The sequence below is a fragment of the Rhinolophus sinicus genome, chromosome 8, assembly GCF_057876585.1.
Source record: "Rhinolophus sinicus isolate RSI-liver-muscle chromosome 8, RSI-T2T, whole genome shotgun sequence".
Taxonomy (NCBI): domain Eukaryota; kingdom Metazoa; phylum Chordata; class Mammalia; order Chiroptera; family Rhinolophidae; genus Rhinolophus; species Rhinolophus sinicus.
Genome location: NC_142508.1, coordinates 9113067 through 9138227, shown reverse-complemented (window position 1 = coordinate 9138227; position 25161 = coordinate 9113067). Strand labels below are relative to the sequence as shown.

Here is a 25161-nt window from a genome sequence, read left to right as displayed (position 1 = left end):
GGAAACAGGCTTCCAGGATAGGTTGGGAAGAGAGGTGGCCGGATAAGACAGGGAAGACGAAGAGGATGGTATGGCCGGCATAGCAACCATAAGAAGTGACCAAGTATTTTTGTCCATACTGAGTCCTTGACTCTCACCGCCTCCTGGGACCTTCCAAATTCTCCGACAGCAGTTTCTTCATTTGATATACCCTAATTAGGACCCAATTTTGAGATTCTAGACACTAAGTGTTCCTCAGACTCCCACACATCCCTGAACCCACGAGTCCCAACAAGGTGTTGGCAAGCATGCTGCCGTCCCCTGGCAGGCCACCGAGGCTGTGTCCACCCCGTACCTTCAGAGGGAACTGCTGGGTGAGCTCTGGCACATAGGGGGCCCCGGCCTGCTTCCTGTGCAATGACACCACCACAAAGTACTCGAAGAGCTGCCTCTCCTGGAACTCGATGAGCTCCCGGGCCAGCGAAGGGTATCTTGGGGCCTGCTTCAGGCGCGACTTCACACTGACCAGGCGCTGGCTGTGAGCTGGAGAGGGAAGGAAGGAGGAAAGAAGGAAGGGAGGAAGAGAGGGAGGGAGGGAGGAAGGGAAGGAGGAAGAGGAGGAGGGAGGGCAGGAGGGAGGGAGGGAAGGAGGAAGAGAGAGAGGGAGGGAAGGAGGGGGGAGGGAGGTAGGGAAGGAGGGGGGAGTGAGGAAGGGAGAGAGGGAGGGAAGGAGAGAGGAAGCCTGAAAATGACTCATTTTCCAATGTGGAATTACACAGAGCTGTGACAGGTTATGTAACTCCCAGCTCAAAGTCCTTTTTCTAATCCTAAAAAAAGTGTTCCCACATTTAACAAATTAGTACAAACTCTTTATGTGAGGTCCTTGCCAAAATTCTGGGAGGAGCAGCATTCAATGGCTGCCAGGCTAACCAGGGTGCCGGGCCCTGGGATGTGTGGCTTCTGCCGCGCGTGGATTTGCTGTCAGGACTTGGGGCAGCGCCGCGAGTAATCCTCGGGTTCCTCTGTCAGATGGGGTGGGGACACTGGGTTCTCCCCTCACTCATTTCCTTCATCTTTCAGTTTGTGGGACGTGCCAGAACTCCAACCATAGAGCTTCTGGAGCTGGGAGCTTTGTAAACATCCACGCCACCCAGCTGGTGCAGACCGATCGGACTCAAGCGCTCCCATCCACCTTCTCTCCTGCCACGGTTCTGTGCTATGGAAACGGACCTGCCTTCTTCCAGAGCTGGGCCCGGGGGCAGCTGCGTGTTAGGGGCAGGGCCACTGCGCGGACAGGTCTGTCGTCTCACCCAGCAGCCCTGACTACAGCTTTCTTTGGTTTCCCCCTGGGGGCTGAGCAGGGAAAACTCATGGATGCCTGACCTAGATCTCCGAATTTAGATCCACAGGGAACAATTATTTCAAAGACTTCACATGACAAGAGCCCACCGTGTCTGGAGTCCCAGGCCAGCAGTGCTGACCCTTACACAGGTGTGCGAAACACCTGTGACACAACGGAAGGCCTGGGAGCAGGGGTCACGCAGCTGTAGCCACCTGAGGCTCTGGAGTGGAACAGCCCGTGCTGACCGTGCTCGGGGCTGACCTACCCCTGAGCATGACCGTCCCCTCAGTCATGACCTGCCGACCAGCACGCAGGCGCCCTGTTCCTTCCCTCGCACTAAGCAGTGAGGGCCATCCCTGCGGCCGCCCGTCGCCCGCATGCACCCTGCCCAGCCACTGAGCTGCTCACCTTTCAGCTTCTCCTCGGTGTCACTGTCAGACTCACTGTTTTCATCCGTTACTAGACCAAAAAAAACGAAGAAAGAAAGTTGTAAATGTGAGCTTTCCTGATGCGGGAAACTTCATATGGGGCCGCACAAATCCAAGGTTTCCAGTTCAGATGGGTGCTTTTCTTTTTGTCTGTTTACATGTGATGGATGAACTATGTCTTTGTCCAATGAAATGTATTTCCAAACTTATCTGGCTTTCGCGCAGGTGGTGTGTGTACCAGATCATACAGCAGAAGACACGGGTGCCTTTTACACACGCTGAGCAAAGGAGATCGCTCCCAGGGTGAGGTCAGAGCATGATGCCCCGCCTCACTGGATGCAGGCCCAGGGAGAGAGGACCAGAGGACAGGCCACCAGGCTGAGCTCCTGGCTCTCTGACTGTCCCGGGAACAGTGGGAGACATTTACCAGGCACCAACTTCTGCTTGGTGAGCCAACCCCAACAGGAAGCCCCTTCTAAGCAGAATGTGTGTTTAGATGCTCGGGTCAGGGGATGGGGGCAGGGTCCTACCTTTTCCTGAGTTGCTCTCCGTTGACTGGGACAGTCTCTTCACCCGTTTCTTTCCTCTCCGGGCCTCATAAATGGCATTGATTCGCAACACCAGCTGCCAGACACCAGGGAAGAAATGCCAGTGTTAGCAGCCTCCTCCCCACGTACAGCTGGGATTCCTTTACTGCTCATTCTGTTCCAGGGGGCTGGAGGGCCAGGGGAAGGGGAAGGAAGGAAACATCTCCCACTGGCCCACTGGCGTCTTTTTTTTAAGGAGGGCGCCGCTCACAGTGGCCCATGCGGGGATCGAACCGGTAACCTGGAGGTTATCAGCACCACTCTCTAACCCACTGAGCTAACCAGCTGCCCACACGGGCGTCTTTCAATCATTCTTTTCTGCCAGGCAGGAACACGGCTGTGAAGAACACTAAAGGAAGCTGCCAGCCTCACTGATGCGTGAGCAGTGTTGTCTCAATATGCTAACCCACCGGCTGAGACAGAGCGAGACCATTCATTGGCTAATGGCGTTAGGGCTGCTCCCCTTCCAATACTGCAGTGTCACTGTGGTTTGGGGGAAAAGCATTTTGCCCCCAAAACGAAACAAGAAAAGGAAGAGACAGCAATAAAAAAGCTCCCAGGCCGGGCGCCTTCCGTGGGCTCCATTCCAGAGCACGTCTGAGCAGCCCGAGTGGGGAGGGAGCAGGGGCTACAGCGGACCTTCAGTCCTCACTTGTGCAGAGTAGCGAGTGCCATGTGCCCAGCACGCTTCCCTTCCTGCAGAGGACCTCTCCCTCCTGACTTGCTGGGCCTTTCATGCCCTCTCCTCCTGCTCAGAAGCCGAGCGCTCAAGTAGCATCACTACTTGGCAGCACGCTTGCCAGGCTGATTTGCAGAAGCTTCTCATGATCGAAACCCTGGGTCACTTCCCACCAGGCTGTATAGCATCACCGGTGACTTTCGGGAGTGGAAGGCTTCTGGGTTCTTCCAGGTCGGGAGAAGGGGAAGTCTACCCACGCAGAGTGGAAGCATGCCCCCCAGTGGTTTTCAAGGGGCTGTTTGTAAGCTGACTTGAAAGTTTTACATTCTTTTATGCATGAAGAACAGGAGAGGGTGGGCGGCCAGGTAGGTGCAGTGGGCCAGCTGAGGCCAGTCCCCATCTCTGCCCTCCACTCCCTGAAACAGCTCCCCAGCTCTTTCCACCAGTCAGAGCACTGGCCTGTCCCCGGAGCAGGGTGGCTTACTCTCAAGGTCACCTTGGGGCAGGCCCAGGCTCCACCCCTCTAGTTCTGCAGAGTGCTACTGACACTGCCCTGTCATACCCTCAGCTCCTGAGGGGAGGTCCAGGCCCCGCCCTGCCCTCGCTCTTTGTCCCGAATCACGAATCTGACAGAATGACGTCTCTGCCTTCACCACAAATGCCTACTCTGCAGCAGTTCCTCATGTTTGCTCTTATGAACCAGCCACCTCCTGGAGAGCTCACCCCCCTGAACTGGCCTTCTCTTCTTCGCGTGCATGCTCTAACCATCGGAATACTAACACTAACCCATTTCCCACAACGAAGACACCATTAAATGAGTTGCTAGTATTATTCACAAGACCTGTCGATGGAAGACGGGATACACAAAACGTGGTACATACGCGTACATACAATGGAATATTATTCAGCCTTAAAAAAGGAAGGGAATTCTGACACACTCTCCATTAGTGACTCTTGAGGACATTGTGCTAAGTGAGATAAGACAGTCACGAAGGACAGATATTATATGGTTGTACTTATGTGCGGTACCCGGAGTGGGCAAATTCGACAGAAAGTAGAAGGTGGTTGCCAGAGCTGTGTGGAGGGGGGCGTGGGGAGTTAGGGTTTAACGGGTCAGAGTTTCAGTTTGGGCAGATGAGACGTTCTGCAGATGGATGGTGCAACTGTGAATGTACTTAATGCCACTGAACTATACACTTAAAACTGGTTAAAATGGTAAGTTTTATAATATGTGTATTTTACCACAATCTTAAAAATACAAATAAACAAATGAGTTGCTAGGTCAAATTGTGTTTTTTTTTTTGGAGAGAAGAAAAATTTTAAACCCACTCAAAATCTCCCCCAAAACATCCAAAAATAACTAGAAAGAAGAGCGTTATGATGTAGTTAACATCATTTCATCGACTCAGAATACAACGGACACAAGAATGCAAGCTCCAGGCAGGCGGGCAGCGATCTCTGTCATTTGGTTTATGCTGTAATGGTACTTTTATGAGATGGAACAGTGCCTGGCACACAGTGGGCACTCAATAAACACTTGTGGATTGTGAATTTGTTGACTGAATACAAAGCATCTACAACGTACAAGGGATTTTGCCAGGAGCTGTGAGGGAGAAAAAGATATATGGGACGAGCAACTGCTGTCGGAGTTTACAAGCTAACTGGGGCCAAGAGGCATTACTACCATGTAAGACAATTCGTGAGCGCTACGTGAGTGGTATAAATCATGGGACAGAGAAGGTTTATCTCACTTTAAATCACGTTATGGAATAAGTGGAAGGCACAAATTCTTCAGTCAATAAATCTTTGTTCCTTTTCATTTAAAAATAATTTCCCCAGAGAGAAAAACTACTAACCATGTGTTCACATACTTGTACTTTAACCCAGGGAGACATGGGAGCGACTCTTTCGCTGCTGACAGAGAGTGGGTTCCATGTGTCAGGGCGAGGTCATTCAGCAAACCTCACACGGTCAATACGCAATCCACGCTGCGCCCTGGGCCGCATAAGGCAGAACCCGGAGAGCATGAAGGGAGGCGAGGCATGGCTTCTGCCCCGGCCCTCTCTCTGCCGTCCATCGACAAAGCAAAGCAAGATGTGTCCCCCTGTTGCACTGAAACCCCTACCACCAGGCTGCATTTAGATGCTCCCTCCACCACCTGATCCTAAGCACCCTTACCCTTCAGAATGCACGGTGACCGAACGTCCTTAGAATAAGAACGTTTGGGGGCAGAGGTTGTAGGGGTGAAATTATGGTTCAAAACAGTAGTTAACCAAACTGTGCCAGCAGGGGCCAGCTTGGGAAGATGGCCCTTGACTTCCTTTCAGGTCACTGGCTCACTTTGAGAAAGCTGACGAAACCCATCGACAGTCCCCAGTCCCGTCCCCCATCCCTCAAAACTCACCCACACACAGTTTTACACAATTGTATGGGTTCTGTGACCCCCCGCAGGCCCATCCACAGACTCAAAAATTAAGAATCCCTGTTCTGAAAGTTCCTGTGGAAAGTTGGGACCAAAATGGCCAATGAAGAGTGAACAGCACTGAACCAAAGGAAACTGAATCAACAGCAGAAGCATTAGGGTGTAAATCCACAGCATTGGGTGTGTTGTACCCTTTGGACTGAAAAGAGCCAGCAAAGAAGTAGTTCTGACAAGTGCTGCCTCAGAGCCTGGCGGAGGGAGCTCTGCTTTCTCGGGCCACGAAGGAGCAGGAGGCGGCTTTTGAGGCTGGGCCTTGGGAACGCTGCCTCAGGCCAGAAGAGGAGCCAGGGCTGGGAGCAGGCTGGTTCAGAGGAAGGCTACAGGACCACAAGAATCATTACGGCGAAGGCCCAGACATCGGAGCCTGCTGGCTTCACCGTGTCCACCTGGCCTGTGATGGAGCAGGGAGAAGAGGTCCCAGGGACTGCCCCCTGCCCAGGTTGGTCTGCAGCCTTCCTTGGCAGGAAAGCGGGGCAGGCTGCATACCTGCACATGAAGCTTATTGCGAGCCTTACCTTGGGTATCTTTCTCTTCTTCCGGCCATTCTGCAGCTCTCCAATGTTAAAGAAAGTGTCGTCAGGGCTGCTGGGGGTGGAGGGGGGGCTGAGTTTGGAAGGGGACCCAGCTCCATCACGACTCAGCTTCCTAGTGTCCAGCAGTTTGAAGTTCCTCCTCTCTGAATTTTGCCGGAAAAAAGCAGGTTTGGATAAGGATGGCTGTGAGGGGAAAGCAGAAAAGTAGGATAAATAAATACAGAAGGGACACACTGGGAGATAAGTGGTGATGGAGAACTCTTGAGATAGAGGAAGGAAGCTGGGTACCAGGGAACACTGAATTTGTCTATGCTAACAAGCGATCAATAAACACTTGTCATCCAATGGTAGAAAATTAGCAGGTAAAGGATGCAGACTTAACTCAGTCTCTCCTTTTAGACAAGTGGGAACTCACCTGGCTCAATCCCTTACCTTTACAGGTGAGGCCTTCTGACAATCCAAGACACAATGTACTGGGAATTATAAGACCTAAGCCTAACTTTGACCCTGCCTTCTTAAAGACCAAATTCAATCTGCAGTGAAATCCAAGGAAATGGCCCCAATTCTTTCACTGCCCTGGAATCACTTATCAAATTGTTGGCAAAAAAAGCACGTATCTATTTTCCTTAGCGGTTTAGATGGTGATAGCGTTTGCTCAAAGATCTGACTTATGAAAAGATCTAAGAGGAAAGGAGACAGAAAGGAATCAAAACACAACTTTCTAAAGGGTGTTGAGGGAGCCGGTGGAGGTTGCGTGTGGGCTGCGTTACCCAGTGGTCACACTCCTGGAGAAAGGGGTCCCGGTGTGTCCCTGAGCACCCAACATAAGCCACCAAATGTCCAGGGAGAGTTCATGAGGGGGTGGAATGTCCGTAGCAACTTAACTGGTAAAAAGAGGGCTTAGTGGGCTGTGAAGAGAGCAGTAGCAAGTACATAGCACCACCTGGGAAGAGGCACAGAGGCGAGAAGCAGCAAATCAGGCTGAAGAGCGTGTCCATGGCTTAAAGTGACGGAAGAGCTGATACAACAGTGAAGACATTGACAACAGTGAAGACATTGACTTCTCCGTGGAAGAGACGAGGCACCAGTGAAGACATCAAGCTGCCTGGGAAGGCCTTTGGAAGACAGGCGTACATTTTGGACTTAGTCGGGCCAGCAAGCTTTTCCTTAAAGGCGAGACAGTAACCATTTTAGGCTATGTGGGCCATACTGTCTCATCACAACCACTCAACTCTGCAGCCACAGACAATATGTAAATGAGTCAGCATGGCTGTGTTCCAATAAAACTTTATTTACAAAACCAGACGACCAGCAGTAGTTTGCCAAACTTGAACTACAGTATAAAAGGTCATTCACTAGAGGTCCCTAAGGACGATTGTGTCAGAGGTGGTCCAGAGAAGATTCCAGCTTTTGATCTGATCGGAGGGCCTCCCACCAAATGTCCTAATGATGACACGCCCAATCCCTGTGTCTCTATGGAGCGGCCTCACAGAGGCCCTCGCTCCATCACAGAGGCACAAAGTTCTCCCTAATCCCACAGGCTTTGGATTCACAACGGACTCAACAGAAGATCTGCAGAGTCCAAAAGGGAATAGCAGACAGGGACCCTCTTTTGAAACCTCTTGAGTTATTTCAAGAGACCAAGTGTCATGGTCTCTGGCCAGGGGGCATCTTGGTGGAGAGGAGGGGGCTGCAGGGAAGCTGTGTGCCTCCACAGGGGAGTTGACCTGGACTCAAGCCCGGGTTCAGTCACCCTGCTTGTCTGTGAACGTGCCTAATGGTTTAACTCCTTCCTGTTCTCTACTGTCCCTGTCTTAGTGCCTCAGGAGACACCAATAGCAGGTCCTTGATATAAAATATCCCATCTCCTCCTTACCGCTATTGCGACCTCATTCTGATTCTCTTTTACAGAGGCCACCCCCAGAAGTACTCAGATGCCTTTCACACAAATAAACACATTTGTTCATAGAGGCCCACAGGTACACGTATTTACATGCATGCACAGACACTCCCTTAAGTATACATACACAGAAACACAGGAAGACATACATGCACATGACAACAATTGGGACTTTACACTAATGGAATGTAATAACATTACATTAAAATGATGGAATACTATTCAGGCAATAAAAATTGTTTTTAAAAAGAAATTAATAACATGGGAAATACTAAGATAAATATGTATAAAAGAGCAGCAAAGCTGTTTATACAATATAATCCATATAATCCCAAATATTTTTTAATGAGCGAACACACACACACACACTCACATGCACACACAGAGTGCAAGACAGCCTGGAAGGAAATAAAAGTGTTAACAGTGGTTATCTCTGGGTGTTGGGATTACATGTAATTTTTTAGAAGACCTGTTACACACACACACCCAACAAACACAAGACACACACACACACACACACACACACACACACACACTCTATTATAGGAAAAAAGAAAATACAGGCGAGCAGGACCTTGCACTGTGTGTTTGCAAGTGTTAGTGTCTGCCCCCAGCTGCACCTCTGCTCCTTTCTGAGGCAGGTCTGTCCCCCTGACCCTCCCCTCTCTACTGGGACTAGGCACAATCTAATTAAGTGAAAATCCCCAAAGGAGTCTTACGGCCTCTCTATGGCTGGTACAGGAGGTCACTACAGAGGGATTGCTTCTGCAAGTTCGAAGGTCCCAGATGTAGCCCAGATGTGGCAGATGCTCTGTGAGTATTTGAGGAGCTACATGGAGGAAGTGGGGAAGTCTGCAACTGCCCCCCAGAATGGGGGCACAAAGCAGACAGCAGACAAGGGAGAGCAGAGGAATGAGCCCCCACACAGCCTGCGGCATCATGGCTGAGTCACGTGCCTGGACAACAGGGTTATCTTTCTGTGGGACAGCCACCTCTGGACTCCGGGTTCTCTTGTTTAACTAGTTTGGGGACAGAGGACCTAGGTTTCTTCTAGCCCAGCAGGAAGGGGAAGAAAGGGTTAACTAAGCCTTTGTGCCCTGGTGTTAGGGAGGCAGCTGCTCTGGGAGGGACGTTTTTCATGGTTCCTAAGAGGCGATGTAGTTCACTCCCCACACGAAGTGGAGAACGGGGTAGAGCTGGGTAGGACGCCAAGGGGACAGACTGGGGGTGACAGCCTTTCCTTCCTCTAAGCCAGCCTTACCCACTGTGGGGAATGAAGACTTCCTACATGTTGAAGACATCCATATTGCAACGCAAACACAAACAACCCATTTCAAAGGCAAGTAGAAACTGTTAATGTTCAGCTGTCATGGATTAGTCACGATGACACTCCTGTCCACAGGGGTAGGAAAGAACAGCTAATTGGTTTGGGCGCATTTTGGAGCAATTGCTTTGGGTCTGTGAGATCCCCCTTCATGGCAGGTTCTCCCTCAGCTTTCTCCAGGAAGACTAGTGACCACGATGCCCCAAGGCCTCACGTGCAGACCCCACCCGCCCGCCTGCCAGCCATGCTGACCTCCAGCGGAGCCCAGAGAGGACGATGGCTTCTTAGGTTCCTTTGAATGAGCTTTAAACTGACACTTGCAGCTGGTTTTGGTCTTCCTTAACTGAATGCCTTCAACACCTGAACACTGTATAACAACTATTTATGGCAGACACAAAGAAACAGAATATATATATTTTCTGACCTTGAGGAATTGCAATCTGGCTGGGGAGATGTTTTTAAGATCTATTATATGACTTAAATAAGAATTCAAATCATCAAAGTAAGCGATGTCACAAGGCAGTATATACAATGTGGTGTGAAACGAATGCTTTAGCCCACTGAGTGTTACAGGCAAGCAGAGAAGTCCCCAGGGCCTGGGACGGCCTGGAAGCTTCCAGAGGGAAGCATGATTGCAGAGAGCCTAAAGGATGGGGAGAGAGGTCCAGGAAAGAGCCAAGGGCAGAGGTAGAAATGTACCCACACGGGTGGGCAGATTACGGCCTCTGGGCTACATCTGGCCCACCACCTATTTCTGTACAGGCCATGAGCTAAGAATAGCTTCATTTTTGTTTTTCTAAGGAGGACGCAGCTCACAGTGGCCCATGTGGGGATCGAACTGGCAACCTTGGTGTTATTAGCACCACGCTCTAACCAACTGAGCTAACTGGCCACCCCAACAATAGCTTCATTTTTAAATGGCTAAAAAAATAGTATATTTTATGACAGGTAAAAATTATATAAAATTTAAAATACAGTTTCATTGAAACACAGCTACACTCATTTGTTTGCATGTTGTCTATGGCAGCGCTGAGCAGTTACAATGGAGATGGTATACTTACTCTCTGGCTCTTTAGAGAAAACATTTGCCGAGCCTGGGTCTATAACATCAGAGGGGCAGTCAGCAGGCTCTCGCTGGAGGGGAGCTTTTGGTATGTAGGGTCTGTGGGAAATTAGGCAGTACTGGGTGCCCAGGGACCCACTATGAAGGAAATGTAATGCTCTGCTAAGGGATATGAATTCGGTCCCATACACAATAGGCTGAAATTATCATGCACGTGAATATAGTTATATCACCTATGTGTACATAATTCCGAAAGGTTCAAAAGGATATTCCGTAAAAAAAAGCCAGTCTTCTATCCTGACCTCCAGGCACTGAGACGATGGCACAGAGGTATTCACTTACTCATTCTTAGGTATCCTTAAAGCACAGACATATATGAGCTTACACATAGGTATATGCTCTCATTAAAACCCCCCACACATGGTGGCACGCTCTAGAAACACTGTTTCTGCACCACGCCTTTCAGTTCTGTTTCAGTTTGTTTTGTGGCAGGACATTCTTCTTCATGGCCGTGTAGTACGGCTACACACTATCTTATTTATTCAGTGGGCAGGTTTCTGACCCAGAAGCTAAAGTGATACTTTAGGAAGCTTTGTTGAACAGAGGGTTCCAGAACTAGAGGCAGGAAGGGTAGGCAGGCAGCTAATGAACAACTGTGGCAGCCTGGGGTGCAGGTGGCCTGGTGTTCCAGCATAACCCAGAGCTCCAGGCTGCTCAAGGTCACAGTGTTGGGGAGCCCTCACCCCCCAACCCTCCTTTGGGGGCTCATACCTTGGTGGGCGTGTCAGGGATAGAAGAGGTGGGAGAACCAGGAAAGTTCAAGACGCACTTCTTCCCCAGGCAGCGACCATGTAATTCAACGTCCTCATAAGGGTTTTCCTTCATTGGCGGGTCTGTGGTCAAAAGTAATGGGTCAGGAACTGGGAATGTTGAGAAGTTTTTCTCATTGGATCAACGTAACATCCTGGCCTCTCCAGTGGGGATATCTGATGCATTGTTATCCAGTCACCCTCACTCTTTGTAATACACCCTGACTTTCACTGGGGTGACTCCCCACCTATCCCGTTCTTAGACGGAAGAGATTAACTCCACTCTGGCTTCAGGGTTTTAGGCAATCGGAGTTTCCCGGTCACTGCCTCAGTGACCAGTTCCAGGAAGGGCTCATGATCTGGCGTCTAAGCCAATCACGCACGGCATGCATGGGCTCTGAAAGTGAGCGAGGGGCCTAACCTGGTCTAGTCAGAGGGAACCTCGGGAACTTTGCTGGGACTTGCGAGTCATAGACTCTCCCTCCAGGGCGCTGAGGGCAGCCATCCTGGGGATCATGGACGACCCGCTGAGCATGGAGCTAAGCTGAGATATGAGGAACAGGAAGACAAAGCCAGGTCTGGTCACATGAGCCAAAAAACTCCCTTTGTTGTTTCAGCTGGGTTTTCTGTTCCCCGTAACTGACAGCTTCCCTGCCAGGGACGCACTGCTAAGAGAAGTCCAGATCGCATCCCCGCTTCGGATCTGGGAAGCCTACCGATTTGGCAGGAACCCATCTCCAGCAGCGTGGACACAGAAATTCCAATAGTTTATGGTGCAGTTCCAATAGCTCAGCTAAGTACATGCCCTCCCTCCATGCTCGTGCTTCCACCGACCACGGAGTTTCTTCTAGAAGTGACGAATACAATGTACGTATGTATGTGTGCACCTGCTCTACCCGCCCCTGGCATGGGGACACATACGGGTTTCTCCCCCTTAGCAGCTCGTTTCTCCACCCACCCCCAGCCCCACCCCCACCATCAAATGCTGGGCTGAGCTCACACCTCACTGAAGCTGTGATCCTCCCTGAACACTATGTAACTCACAGAATTTAAAGGCCAACAAACTGAATCTGAGCTCCACTTTCGAATCTGAGAGAACCCTTCAGAGCTAGGCTAAAGTTACTTTTTCAGTTGGAGACATTCACTTTAGTCTGAATGTGGGTGCCCTGTGAACTGCCACCCTCCTGCAGCTTCAGGGGTAAGGCAGTCTTTAGTTTTCCTTCATTCCATAATCGCTACAGTTTACTGAGCATCGGTTATAAGCCAGGTACTTTACATCCCATCTCCTCTAGTCCTCAAACAGCCCTGTCCGGTGGGGCAGAGACCATCATCCTTAGCACACAGACGAGAGAACTGAGGGGTTCAGAGATGTTATGCCACCAGCTTAATGTCATACAGCTAATAAGCAGCAGAGCCAAGACTCAATCACGGACACTGGGTCTCAAGTGCTTCCCGCAGCACCTCACTATCTCCTTGGCTGTTTATCACCAGCCCTTTCTCTCCCCTGCAGCCCCACTTTTTCTCACATTTCCGCCATGGGTCGCTCTTCTCACTGAGGTGAGTACATATGTCTCCGAGTGTTTGTGTGTGTGTGTAGGGGGGTGGGGGGAGCACAAGCAGCCAGCCCCATGCCCCCTCCCCGCCTTCTCACAGGCAGACTCACGTCCGCACAGACACGCGGGCCTCTTACCTAGGATGTCTTCATAGACGTTCTCCTCCGATAGAGTCCGTGCCAGCCCCAGCTTCGTCTGCGCGTACCAGTCCACCCTGCTGTTCTCACAGGAAGACTGCAGCAAGTCTTCAAACTCATAGGACTTTCTGGGTTGCACCAGGTGGGAGGAAAAAAAAAAAAAAGCAAGAACTTCAATCAAATTAGGCTGGTTCAGAGAACATACACCAAAAATGTTTTTTTCTTTCCTGCAAAAATTTCTATTACTGAAATCAACTCTGGTTTTTGTAAGACGGTGTCAAAATCCTCAGATATGAGCTGTTGCTTTTACTTGAAAGAATGTTAACGTTATTATGCCAAGTAAAGCTAGCAAAGTGTGCATATATATATATATATATATATATATATATATACACACATATATACTTTTGTTTTTCAAGCAAACATACGCATGGAAATAAAAAAAGGGCAAGAAGTGAAATATACAGCTGCGATCTCAGGACTGAGGGGTGGCTCATGGCTTTCTTCACTTGTACCCTTCTGGACTTCCAGCTGTCCTACAGGGTTTGCAGAGCACACGCTAATAATCAGAAAGGAGAAGCGGGGCCAGTTCAGAGCAGACGAGAGGCCTGGATACCTCCTCCTTTCTCTCATCCAAGTTATCCGCAGAATGAAACCCAGAGGCCATGAGACACCCCACCTCGCGCCTCACAGATCTGTGCAAACGTGGCCGGGTCTGTCTGTGGCCTGGCTCATTTATGGCTTTCCCCACCCCCACTCCACCCTACACCACACGCGTGGTCCCTGTTCTGATGCTGTTGATCATCATGTGAAATCCAGCCCAGCTCCACCTCTCTGTCACACACATCCACACACACACACAGCCTTGGGTTTCTATGATGTGTGTGACTTTACTGAGCATTTGGAGGCCCTGAGATGGGTCATCTGTGAAACACAGGAAACATCAGCCACCGCTCAGGTTCACTCCACCTGCCCCGTTTCCCTCTCTCTCTCCTTATCCTTCCCCACAGTGACCAGAATTTCCCATCCCCAGCTGGAGCAGAACAGCCCGGCCCACTCAGGCACTGGAGGCTCACCTTCTACTTCCCAGCAGATGTGTCAGGAATTTCTGCTCGACACACTTGGTCCCCCCTTGAATGGAATTACATGAACACGCAGGACCCCCGTACTGACTAGGGCACCCCCCCATCTGGCCTTGACTTAGTCCTGGCCCTTCCCTCCTCCTTGCGTGGGGGCACAGCTCTTCATGGCTCAGGAGTCATGGCACTTCCTTCATGGTTTGTTCACACGTGTCTAGCACAGCGTTCCCGACATGCGAGACAGTAAACTGCAGCTGAGTCCGTAGAAGGGTCTAGTGCCTCTGCTCCTTCACCCACACCTCCAATCTCTCTCTGGCCTCTGGGGAAAGTGCCCCACTGATGGCTCCAGGATTTAAACGCAGCTGGATACACATCCAGGATCCTTCATTCACAAGCCTTTTCACCTTGGAGGGACCACTGCACTGGGCTGAAACTCAGTGTCCGGATTTGTAAAATGGTAATTATCTCATAGGATTGTCCAAAGAGCAGAAAAGAGAATACGTATAAAGTCCTTAGCACCTGACCCTCACTCAACAAATGTTAGCTATTACTATGACTGCCGTGGCACTTTAATTATTACACTTGTGCAGCAAAGGTTTTCCACCGAGCACTTGCTATGTGGGAAGCACTGTGCTTAGGGTTCCATAAATAGAGAGTGACTAAAATAGGATTCCTGCCTCGAAGAGCTTACATTCTAGGGAGGCAGTCAGACAGACACAGCCAGCCCCAACACAGACAGAACAAGCTGGTACAAGGCTGCCCCAACTCCACTCCCGCTCTCAGACACCACTTCCTGTGGCATCAGTGGCAGCCGCTGCTTCTTCCTCTTTCTGGGCTAGGGGAGTTTCCGAAGGCTTTTCCTCTTCAGGCTTTACAGGTTAATATCTCCACATCTGAATTCATCACCCCTTACCTGCACCCCGCCCTCTCTCCTTTATGTACTTGAACTTAGGGCAGGAGCACCAAGAAGGGCCAAGCTGGAAGCTTCCAGGCTAGGTGTCTATGGTTTGTCTATGGTCTTGACTCAGGCGTCGAGGCTGAAACTGTCATCTATGCACCATGGTTCTGACTTAACAACAGAAGCTCAAGCCCAAAATGAGAGGCTACCAATCCGCGAGGCCCTTCGCCCTCCCCTTGAGGTGTCCAGCCAGGAGAGGACGGATCTAGCTTCAGAGTTCTAGTAGATGGGGTCACGGGGCGGGAAGCAGGTCTAGGCTGTTTTTCTAGGATGGGAATGGGAGGTTCTGTGAACCCACCTTGAACAATTCCTAGTCCAGGTTGCCATTAGCCCAGGCTGGCAGGAACCAGGCATCTGATCAGAGCCAGAGGGGTGGTGGTCTGTGGCCAGAGCAGAGTTAAGTAACTGGCCTGGAGTGGGCCCAGCTCCTGGGGTTCCCCCGGTGAGCTCATGAGATTATGTTACTAGAGTCTTCAGCAGCCATGCTTCTTAGATGTGGTAGGGAAGATGCAAACTCTTCAATGAGACCACAGACTCATTCATTCAACAACACTGATTGGGTACCAACTAAAGACTTTACTTGGATCAGCCCATTCAGACTTCACAACAACCTGGTGAAGAATTATTACTATTGTACACATTTTAGAGATGAGAAAACAGAGGCATAGTGAGGGCAGATAAATTGCTCCAGGTCACACTGGGAGAAAGTGCTGGACCAGGGAGTGCGGTTGGAGACTGGTGCTCTGAACAACACAGGCATTGGGCAGTGTGCGTAAATGAGGCAACGCAGGGGAAAAGCTGCAGTCACAGCCCGCAAATTAAAACAGGACGAGTTTCCAGAGTTTGCTGTTAGGGACTTGAACTAACTCAACACACAAAACCGTGTTACACGTTACTGCAAATTACCCAGCAAGCCGTCTATTTCCCTCATAATGTAAGTAAACTATGCTATTAAGAGAAGCTACAAACCCTCACAGAAAAAAGAGGGGACAGGCGGGGGTTGCGTCCCTGGGAGCTGGGCAGTTTCTGCCAGGAAGCCCCACTCCTGGCAGCAGAGGGACAGAGAGAGGTGGCCACTGCTTACAGGGAAAGCCTTGACTGTCTGGAATTCGAGCATGGCCCTGGCTAAGCTTGGCCTTTTCTTTGATTTCAGAAAGGGGCTGCAGCTATGCCTTGCTTTGCCACGGACAGAGTTCTGTAACTGTTTTTATTTTTTAAAAATCTCACTTGAGGTGACTATGAAGCAGTATCTGCATAGGCCAAATTTTAAAATGAAAATTCATTATAAAGTACTTATGAAATAATATCTGAATAGTTCAAATGTTTTAATGAACGCCCTAACAATACAGATGTTTGCATGCGATACGATCTCTGAGTCCCAGCGGATGGCTCACTTACGTAGAGCGTATGTAACACAATCCGGGTTATCTGCTGGGGTTTGTTGGGATGGGATTGGCCTGTATCCAAATAGCTGCTATCACACACCCTAGGATTTCAAGCCATAGTTTGAAAGTTTTTTTTTATGATCCCTCCGTATTTCCAAGGACGAGAGGCTACAACAAGAGTTCAGCCATAGTTGCCTTTAATTCCCAACACATAAAAGGTACCACCAGTCTAAACAGCATTAGAAGAGTGCAATTTTTTAAAATGACAAACTTCCTAAAAATCACCTGATTAGAAGTTGGTTATTCACATTGCAAAACTCTTCTTTAATTTGCAAAAGAATTCATCGTAAGGTTTCTTAAATAGCAGCTTCATTTCTGTATGAAAATGTTGGTTTTCAGGTAACTAATTCCTATGTAGGAAGCCTGAAAGACCAAGAAACTCTTAAATTAACATGAAGCCACGGTCCATACAAAATCAAGGCGAAATCAGAAATCTTTACAGACTCTGTTTCTAGACCAGTAGGAAAGAGTTCCAAATATAAAGTTTGATTTGTCATCATTATCTGTTGGTAACATCCTTGCAAGCAATGGCTTTACACAGTTCGTCCCAGGCACTATTTCTAATCTGCATAAATACCTCCAAGGACTGTGAATCCTCTGGTTCTGGGGCTCAGGTAGGTGCTTTGGCTCCCCAAAGAGGAAAAATATCACAAAACAAATCATCCAATTACTTAGAGAAGTCTTTTCTATACAAAGATTTAACTTGGGAAAAAAAAGGTTTAAAAACTTGACGTATGAACGAGAGAAAGGAAATTTCAAGAGGCTAATAATAACCACATCTCAATTGGCTTCTCTCTCATTTAAACATTCCCACATTCGTTCCACATCCGGCCCACCTGTTTAATAAGCGCCTTCCAAGGTCCCAATGAGCTCACAGCTGGTGATGCAAAGGCAGGAAATTTCCGCCTTCGGGGAGCCCACAGCCTGGTAAAGGGATGCAACCTCCTCTCAGGCCAAGTTTGCTTCCTGAGCGCTCAAGTTATCATGTAATTTGGGTACTTCTGTTTTAGAAATCCTGGAATGATCCCACGGGTCCACTGGAGTTTTCTGAGGTGGGTTACAATTTATGTAATATCCAAATTTCAAAAACTAATGTCAAACACTGTGACTTCAAGTAGTATTTTGAATGTTATTTGTGACTTTTCCATATTTTTGTGAGTGAAATACTAACTTAAGAGGTCGTCCTGCATCTCCATTTGGATGACGCATAGGAATCTCAAAATTACAAATCCAAGATTGAATTCATAGTCTCACACCCCCTCCCCAATGAGGACCAGCGCTTCTTCCAGAGCTGCCATCTCAGCAAAGGCCATTACTATCCATCCGAATATTTATTTATGACTTACATCCTGTCCAAATCTCCGTCTCTCCTAATGCCCACTTCTAACCAATCAACAAGAGTGCTACCTGCAAAGGACTCCTGGAATCCACCCACTTCTCTCCATCCCCACCGCAGTCACACCACCAGGGAACCCCAATACCTCCTCGCTCGCCCTCTCACCCTCTCAACTACCCATGCTGCTGCTGGTACCCGTTTCCGTTTCCATGCTGCAGAGCAGGTCATGTCTCTGTCCTTAAAGCTTTTCACACGCTTCCGATTCCTCTTAGGTAACAGGCCCAACTCCGTGCCTGGTCCCCAGGGCTCGCGCAGAGCTTGGCTCCCGAAGACGTGTAGGCTCACGGCCTTCTTGAGCCGGCCGGCCGACGTCTGCTGCTGCCCTCCCTGCTCCAGAGCCTTCACCTGCTTTTCACTCAGACTGAGCCCCCAGCTCCCGGACTCGCCCTTGGGAACCCCAGGTCTCAGTCCAACTTCCCCTCCAGGCTGTCCCTGGTTCCATGACAGGCTAACAACTACCCCTGCTGAACATTTCCATAGCACCGAGGTGACATAACTAGTTGTGATTTTAAACATTCAGTTTTTAGACACAGTAGTTTGAGTTACCTCATGGATGTCATGTTAACTAAGATAGATTCATAACTACCGGGACAGACCCCAGCATGGCTGGGAAGTGAACTTTAGCCATTAAACTAATGAGAGCTGAGGGCTGCTGCCCAGCCAGAGAGCCATGGGGATCCCTATTAGTTCCACAGAAGATGGAAAGTACGCAGTCACTAACAGCGCAGTCTGATTTCACAGCCATATAATGACCGAGGCTTCACGTCCTCAGGAAGTTCTCAAAGTCTTATGCTAAAGCCCCAAGGAAAGGCTCAATCTACATAATGCCAAAACCATCAGTTGAACAAACTTTGGTCAATGTAGTTATTTGAGTTCATAAAGATCTAAACACTCTGTCATATGAGCAAATTAAACTAAAATAAAAAACCTGTATTCAAGTTAAATCCTTTTGGGTGGATGGGTACATGTGATTCAGGATGCTGCTTATACTTAAAAAAATAGCAACTTTCCTTGTTAAATGTCGGCCTTCAGGCATTCCTGCCAAAGTTATTAAATGCAGGCCATAAAACATACATAACCAAGTTAATGCTGCTGTAGGAACCTTATCTTTGGAATTTCCTGACATTTGAGGGTCTCTCATTTTCCATTTTAGGATTGAAGGCCTAAGTCCTTGCATTTAATTTCCTGGGGCTTTAGAGAAATGAAGAAAGAAGAGAGAAGAAAGGGAAGAAAGAAGGGAAGGAGAAAAGGAGGAAGGGGAAAGAAAAGGGAAGGCAAAAATAAGAAGAGAGAAAGAAAACTACATTTTTTCAAAATGAGTATCTGAATTCACTGGTTTGGCTGTTGCCGAGGTGGACTAATCGGCCTATGAAAATAAGCTGAATACATTCTCTAATGCACACAGCCTGGCTGTGTAATTCTAAACCTTCATAACCTCAAAATCCTTAATCATTTCTTTCTTCAATCTTGGCTTGGCTTTCCTGCCTCAGAGAGGGCGGTAAGTGTGCCAAATTCAGAACTGAGCTTTTTCTTTTTTTTTTTTTATTCCTTTTTTTTTTTTTTTTAAGAGATAGGACCACTAGAAAGAGCTCACTTTATTTTTTAAAAGCAGAAAGTGAACATCTTGCCCTAATTACCCACATTGTACTATTTTAAACAAAACAAAAAATCCAAAGCCCAAATTCTTAAAACACAGCTGATGCAACCATATTCAAACTGGCCAAGAAAAATTTGATCTTTGGACTGAAACTAAGTAACTTTAGCTGGTTTTAAAGAAAATGCTGGAAGACTGAAAAAAGCAGATGGTAGCTAAGGGAGAAAAGATAATGGGAATAACTATTCACCAGGTTGATCTGTCTGCCCAGTGATGACACAGATGAAAGACTCCAAGTTCCCAGAATCCACCTGCCCTTGGGAGGGTGGGCTTCTTTGGAGGATCAGCCCAGAAAGGGCATGGAAGAGCTACAGTTAGGAAGCACGGGGGACAGGAGCAAAAAGCCACCAGAGTATGTGGGGCCCTGGGCTTGGCACTTGTTTGGGAAAGGATGCAGGACTGGAGATGGATTCCAACTTTCTCAGAACGTGAGGAAGGAATTCTCGAAATTCTTCTGTAGATCTCGTTGATACCAAAGCCTGATAAAGATAGTACAATAAATGCCACGTCTAGATCAGTCCCATTTATGGAATACTGAGACAAAAATCTTAAAAGATCAGCAAACAGAATTTAGTAGGACATTAAAAGAATAATAAAACAGGACCGAATGGGAGTTCACCCCAAAAATGTAAGGATGGATTAATATTAGGGTAGAAATTCACTATTAATAGGTCAAAGGAGAACCACAAGATTGCACCAAGTTGCCAAAAAGTAATTTGACAAAATCTCATATCCAATCCTAATTTTTAAAACTCTTAGTAAAATAAGAAATAAATATAAATGAACACTACCTTGATAACATTAAAATATATCTCAGACAAGGGTGCTTAAAGAGTGAGACACAGAAACATTACCATTAAAGTTAGGGGAGAGATAAGGCTGCCCACCGCTCTCTGCCCTATTATTTAACACTGTTCTGAAAGTATTATCCAGTGCAATTCAGCCAGAGAAAGAATTAGAAGGTATACATTAAAAAGAAAAAGGTAAAACAAGAATTCTTTGCAGACAACATGATTATATACTTAGAAAAGTCCAAGAGAATCAACTGACTAATATTAGAAACAATAAGAAATTTCTCTAAGGTGTCTTTTAAAAGAATAATAGAAAAAAAAATAGCTTTCTTAAATACAAAGACCAAGTAATGAGAAAAGAGAAGACATTAACAATGGCAACAAAATATAAAATACTTAGGGATAAACTTAGCAAATGCATAGAAATCCAATTAAAAAACTAACATATATTCTGTGTGTGTGAAATTTGCTAGTGATATACAAAACATTTAGAAAACTACATGCAAGAACGGTCAAGACATTTTTGAAAAAGGAGAATAAGGAAATAAGAGGTTTATAATTGTTAAATAGGAGACCAAATGGTCATTGTCATATGACATGATAGTATATGCAGGATGTCCAAGAGGACCAACTATTAGCAACAATAAGAAATTTTCGCAAGGACAACTAGATATTAAAACACATTTTGAAGTTAAAATAATGAAAACAACTTGGTACTGGAAAAGAAATACACACCCTAATTAATTAAACTAAAGAGAGCCCGAAAAACAAAACCAAACCCAGTTAACATTTATTGAGCATTTACTATATCCCAGGCTCTGTTTTAACTTATGGTTTATACATATTTATTCAAATAATCTTCACAACAAACCTATAAAGTGGTTACTATGATTATCACTGTTTTACAGATAAGTAAAATGAGGCCAAATTTAGTTGCTTGTCCAATGTCACACAGCTAATAAGTAGCAGATTTAGTAACTACTCTGGCTCTGGAGCGTTCTTTAATGCTACATACTGCTCATCACAGCATTATTTGTAAACTGGAAACAACCTAAGTGTCCATCAGTAGGGGACTAGCTAAATAAAATATGGTTTAGCCACATGATATAAGGAATGTTAAAAAAAAAAAAAAAGGTGGGGAAGAAAAAAGGAAGCTAGTAACATTGAAACATTTTAATGATATCCCAAGTAAAAAAAAGACTATCACGATTTAATTTTTAAAAGCATATAATTTTTATATACTATAAATATACATATATAAAATTTTAGAATATATAAATCTTCTTCCCCTGGAAGAGAAAATCAGAAATTATATTCTTTGCAGCCAAAAGAATCCTACATGACAGACTATGGTGAGTGGGGGAGTGACATGGCCTAATTTATATTTCTAAAAGATTCCCCGGCCCACTGAGGGAGAAATACACTGGGTGGATCCAAGAAGACTAAGGTGGGAGCAGCGGATGAGATGTAATCACATTCAAGACATTTAAAACTAGAACCGAAGGACCTGCTGAGGAATTAGATAGGAGTGCGTGCAAAAGACAGGAATCAGAGATGGGCCTGAGGTTTGTGGCCCAAGCAAAATGAAGGCTGATGTCATTTAACAAGATGGCAATTATTCTGAGAGGAGATGCTTAGGGATGGCCTGGATTGAGAATTTAGGTTTGGACACATTACATGCAAACTATTAGATAACCAGGCAGGAGACCCAAGCAGGAGATGACTATGCAAACCTCAAGCATCGGTTCCCAGGTTTTATCCATAAACCATCTTAAGACATGGAGTCTTGACTAGCTACGAGATTTGTCAATTTCTGAAAACGAATAATTAGGCTGAGAACAGACAGCTGTGATGCGGCATAAACCACTCAAGCAGCGGCCGTCACCTACCTGTGGTCCGCACTGGGTTTCGGTCTCCCGTTCCACAGTCTTCTGTTCACAGAGGCAGGCGGGGGAGAGGAGGGCAGGGGCGGGGGAGGTAGAGAGGGCAGAGGAGGCAGGTTCCTTCTGTCTTTCCTGAAGCCGATGCCTGGTTTCCCATCCTTGTCCCCTTCTCCATCGTGTTTGAACGTCCTCCGCGGTTTGGGCAGGGGGTTGATGAAGGGTTTTGAGGGGAAGGCCCTGTATACACTCTCCAGGCTCTGGTCCCAGGGCCTTCTGCACGAGCCTCTCCTCCCCTCCGAAGGCCCAAGGGCGGGCTCCCCGGCTTCCAGATCCAAGTGGTGGGACCTGAGTTCTGAGCCACTCGCGCCCCCACGGTTCTCAGTTAGGGTGGGCCCGTCCTCGGCCTTGTCTGGCAGGCAGTGCAGGGAATAACACGTCCCGGGTAACTGGGGATCCAGCCCTGCCGACCCATCCTTCAGAGCCTGCTCAAGTTTCTTGACCTGCTTCAGCACAGACAGGTTGTCATTCTGAAAGTGCTGCTTGCCAGGCCTCGGCTCCCGGCCTCTGCCCGAGCTGGGAGCCAGCTCCCTGGCTGGCTGGCTGCCGTCGAGCCTCCGCCCTGCATCCTGTCCCCCGACGTCCACTGCCCCTTTATTCCACTCGTTCTCTTTGCTCTCTGCGTCCGGCCTCGTCCCATTCTGAGCCTCCGTGACCCGAGTCCTCACACCGTCACTACCTCTCTTCATCACACAGGGCGGCAGGTAATCCTCTTGCTCGTCTGCTTTCCTGCCAGGTGCAGGTGCCGGAGTGGGTGACTCCTTCTTCCCCTCCCATTCTGATATCTTGTCCTTTATGCTGAGCGACACGTGCCGGGCCCCACCGCGGGCAGGAGGGCAGGAGTTGGGAATGCCGCCGAGCAGCCTCCTGCCCGTCCTGCTGGCTTCTTTGGCACTGAGCTCTGAAGCGGGGTCGCTGATGATCATATTAGAACTCAACATGTTCTGGTGAAAACAGTCTCCTCTTGACTCAAGCATCAGGTTACGGAGGCTTCCCTGCGGGCTCCTGCGGAGGGGTGAGTCCTGAGTAGTCTAGGAAAGGAAAGGAAGGCCTCAATGGCTGCCTTCGAGGGTCTTCCCCAGCCTTTGGACCTTCCGCCTTGACCCTAAAAAAGAAAGACAAACACTGGGTGAGGGATTTTTGGTTACTGCTCTTGGCTGGTCATAGAGATTTGCTAGAACTTAGATATAAATGTCATATGCTAATTGCAAATCACAAACACTGAAACCACCGTGAAAAAAAATCACTTAATGTTTTTCTTGGGAAGACAGCATGGTGGAATGAAAGGAGCGATTGGATTTTGGCGTCCAGTAGACTTGGGTTTAAATCCTAATTCAACCACTGACCAGCTTTGGGACCTTGGGCCAGTTGCTTAACTACTCGAAATGTCAACTTTCTCATCTGTGAAATGGGACTACTACTACTAATACGTATCTGACAGGGTGACTGTACACATTGAGTGAGCCAGCCCACATAAAGCATCCTGCATGTCCTGAGTGTCCAAGAAGTGGCGGTTAGCATTACTGTCAGCTTTTTCCCTGATGAAAATAGGAGAACTGTCATGAGAGAAAAGATTACATAGTTGAAGTTTCCTCTGCTTCTGTAATCAATGGATGGGCCTTTGTAATGACTATTTAAAAATTAAATCAGTGCCATAAGTTATGAAGTGTTTGCTAATTCTGGGCTTGATAAATTGTCCTGATTTGAATGGGTAACGACACAGTGATTGGTTGGATGTGAATTGAACTTCCTCTGGAATGTGAGCCCACTAGACTGGTCTCTCTCTGAGGACAGGGATTGTTTTGTTTTGTTTTAGATTTGGCCTGTTTGGCTACTGCTGCATCCCTAGCACGTGGAACCATACCTGGCAGAGTAAATCTCTGTTGCATGAACGAATGAGTGAGTCAACAAGGAGATGCAGACTTTATGTGTGGCCTGTACGGTCAAATACGTGGCCACCAGCCATATGTGGCTACTTAAACTGAAATCAAATCAAATTCAGGCTTCAGTTCCTCAGTTGCAACAGCCACGTGTCAAGCCACATCTCAGCGGCAGTAGCCCCGCATGGCCAACGGTTACTGTTGGTGGAGCAGAACCTTCCCACCGTTGCAGGAAGAGCTGGCCTAGAAGGTACGGGAAGGGATATATGCCTCCAAGTGTGATTCCAGGAGATGAATTTCCACCATGATGATGCTAACAATTATTTTGAAAGAAAAACATTTGTAAGCCAGTCTGAAGAGAATGAGAGTATCTGTGTTTTGAAATGTAACACTTTTCTTCCACCAGCACCGGTCATGACTGAACACAAGTGACCTTAGATGTGCCAAGATGAGCAAACAGGCATGGACCAAGTTCATGGTGCACATTTGCTGAATATATAGATCTGACAACAGAGGAATTCTGAAACTGCAGTTAAGGTTCACACAATTCATGCATCCTGTTACTATTCAGCTTTCTATTCCAATCGTACATTGTTTTGCTGCTGTTGGTTGCTCGGCATAAATTAGAAACTTGTGAAATTGCAAACACATTTTTATATGTTAAATATGGCTACCAAAGCAGAATTCCTTGTTTGAATAAACAATTAGCATTCATAACAGAGCGTTTACAGAAAAAGAACACATTTTTTAATCGTCCTGTCACCACTGAGGACACTAGCGTGAATTCAGGTTTTAGTCAGAATCAGAATCAGTTTGTTGATCGTTTACTGAGAGTTCAGAAGGCAGAAGTTAAAGTCCTTGCTTTGACGGTACTAGTAGTCGCAAGATGAGGAGAGGACAGATACATAAAAACACTGTTCAGGTTTAGTTTAGTGACAAATGATATAATATATAACCATTAATATCATATGTACTGTTAAACACGTGATAGTAGGTAAATACGCGGATTTAGAGTCAGGGGGACCTGGGTTTGAATCTTGGCTTCTTTTGTTTTCATCTTAAAATAAGATCCCTGTCTCCTTTCTCTAGATTGGAACCGTCGGAGCGCAGAGGCCTGATTTATCTTGCTAGCTGTGCCCAGTACTTCGTAGGTAGTCATTAACTATTTATTAAATGAGTGAATGGATGAGTCAATGTGTGCG

The 25161-nt window shown here is 47.5% G+C and overlaps 1 protein-coding gene across 2 annotated transcripts in view; it reads right to left on the bottom strand.

The window, feature by feature from the left end:
- DENND2A (DENN domain containing 2A) overlaps positions 1-25161 on the bottom strand; it is an 82606-nt gene that overhangs the window by 30059 nt on the left and 27386 nt on the right. For both annotated transcript variants that reach the window (XM_074315269.2, XM_074315270.2), the window contains 7 exons: positions 22029-23184; positions 12817-12944; positions 11089-11210; positions 6013-6213; positions 2280-2373; positions 1730-1780; positions 335-522 (listed from right to left, as the gene is read on the bottom strand). In XM_074315269.2, coding sequence (XP_074171370.2) covers positions 335-522; positions 1730-1780; positions 2280-2373; positions 6013-6213; positions 11089-11210; positions 12817-12944; positions 22029-23056 — 1812 coding nt within the window. In that variant the 5' untranslated portion in view covers positions 23057-23184. The remainder of the gene's footprint in view (positions 1-334; positions 523-1729; positions 1781-2279; positions 2374-6012; positions 6214-11088; positions 11211-12816; positions 12945-22028; positions 23185-25161) is intronic.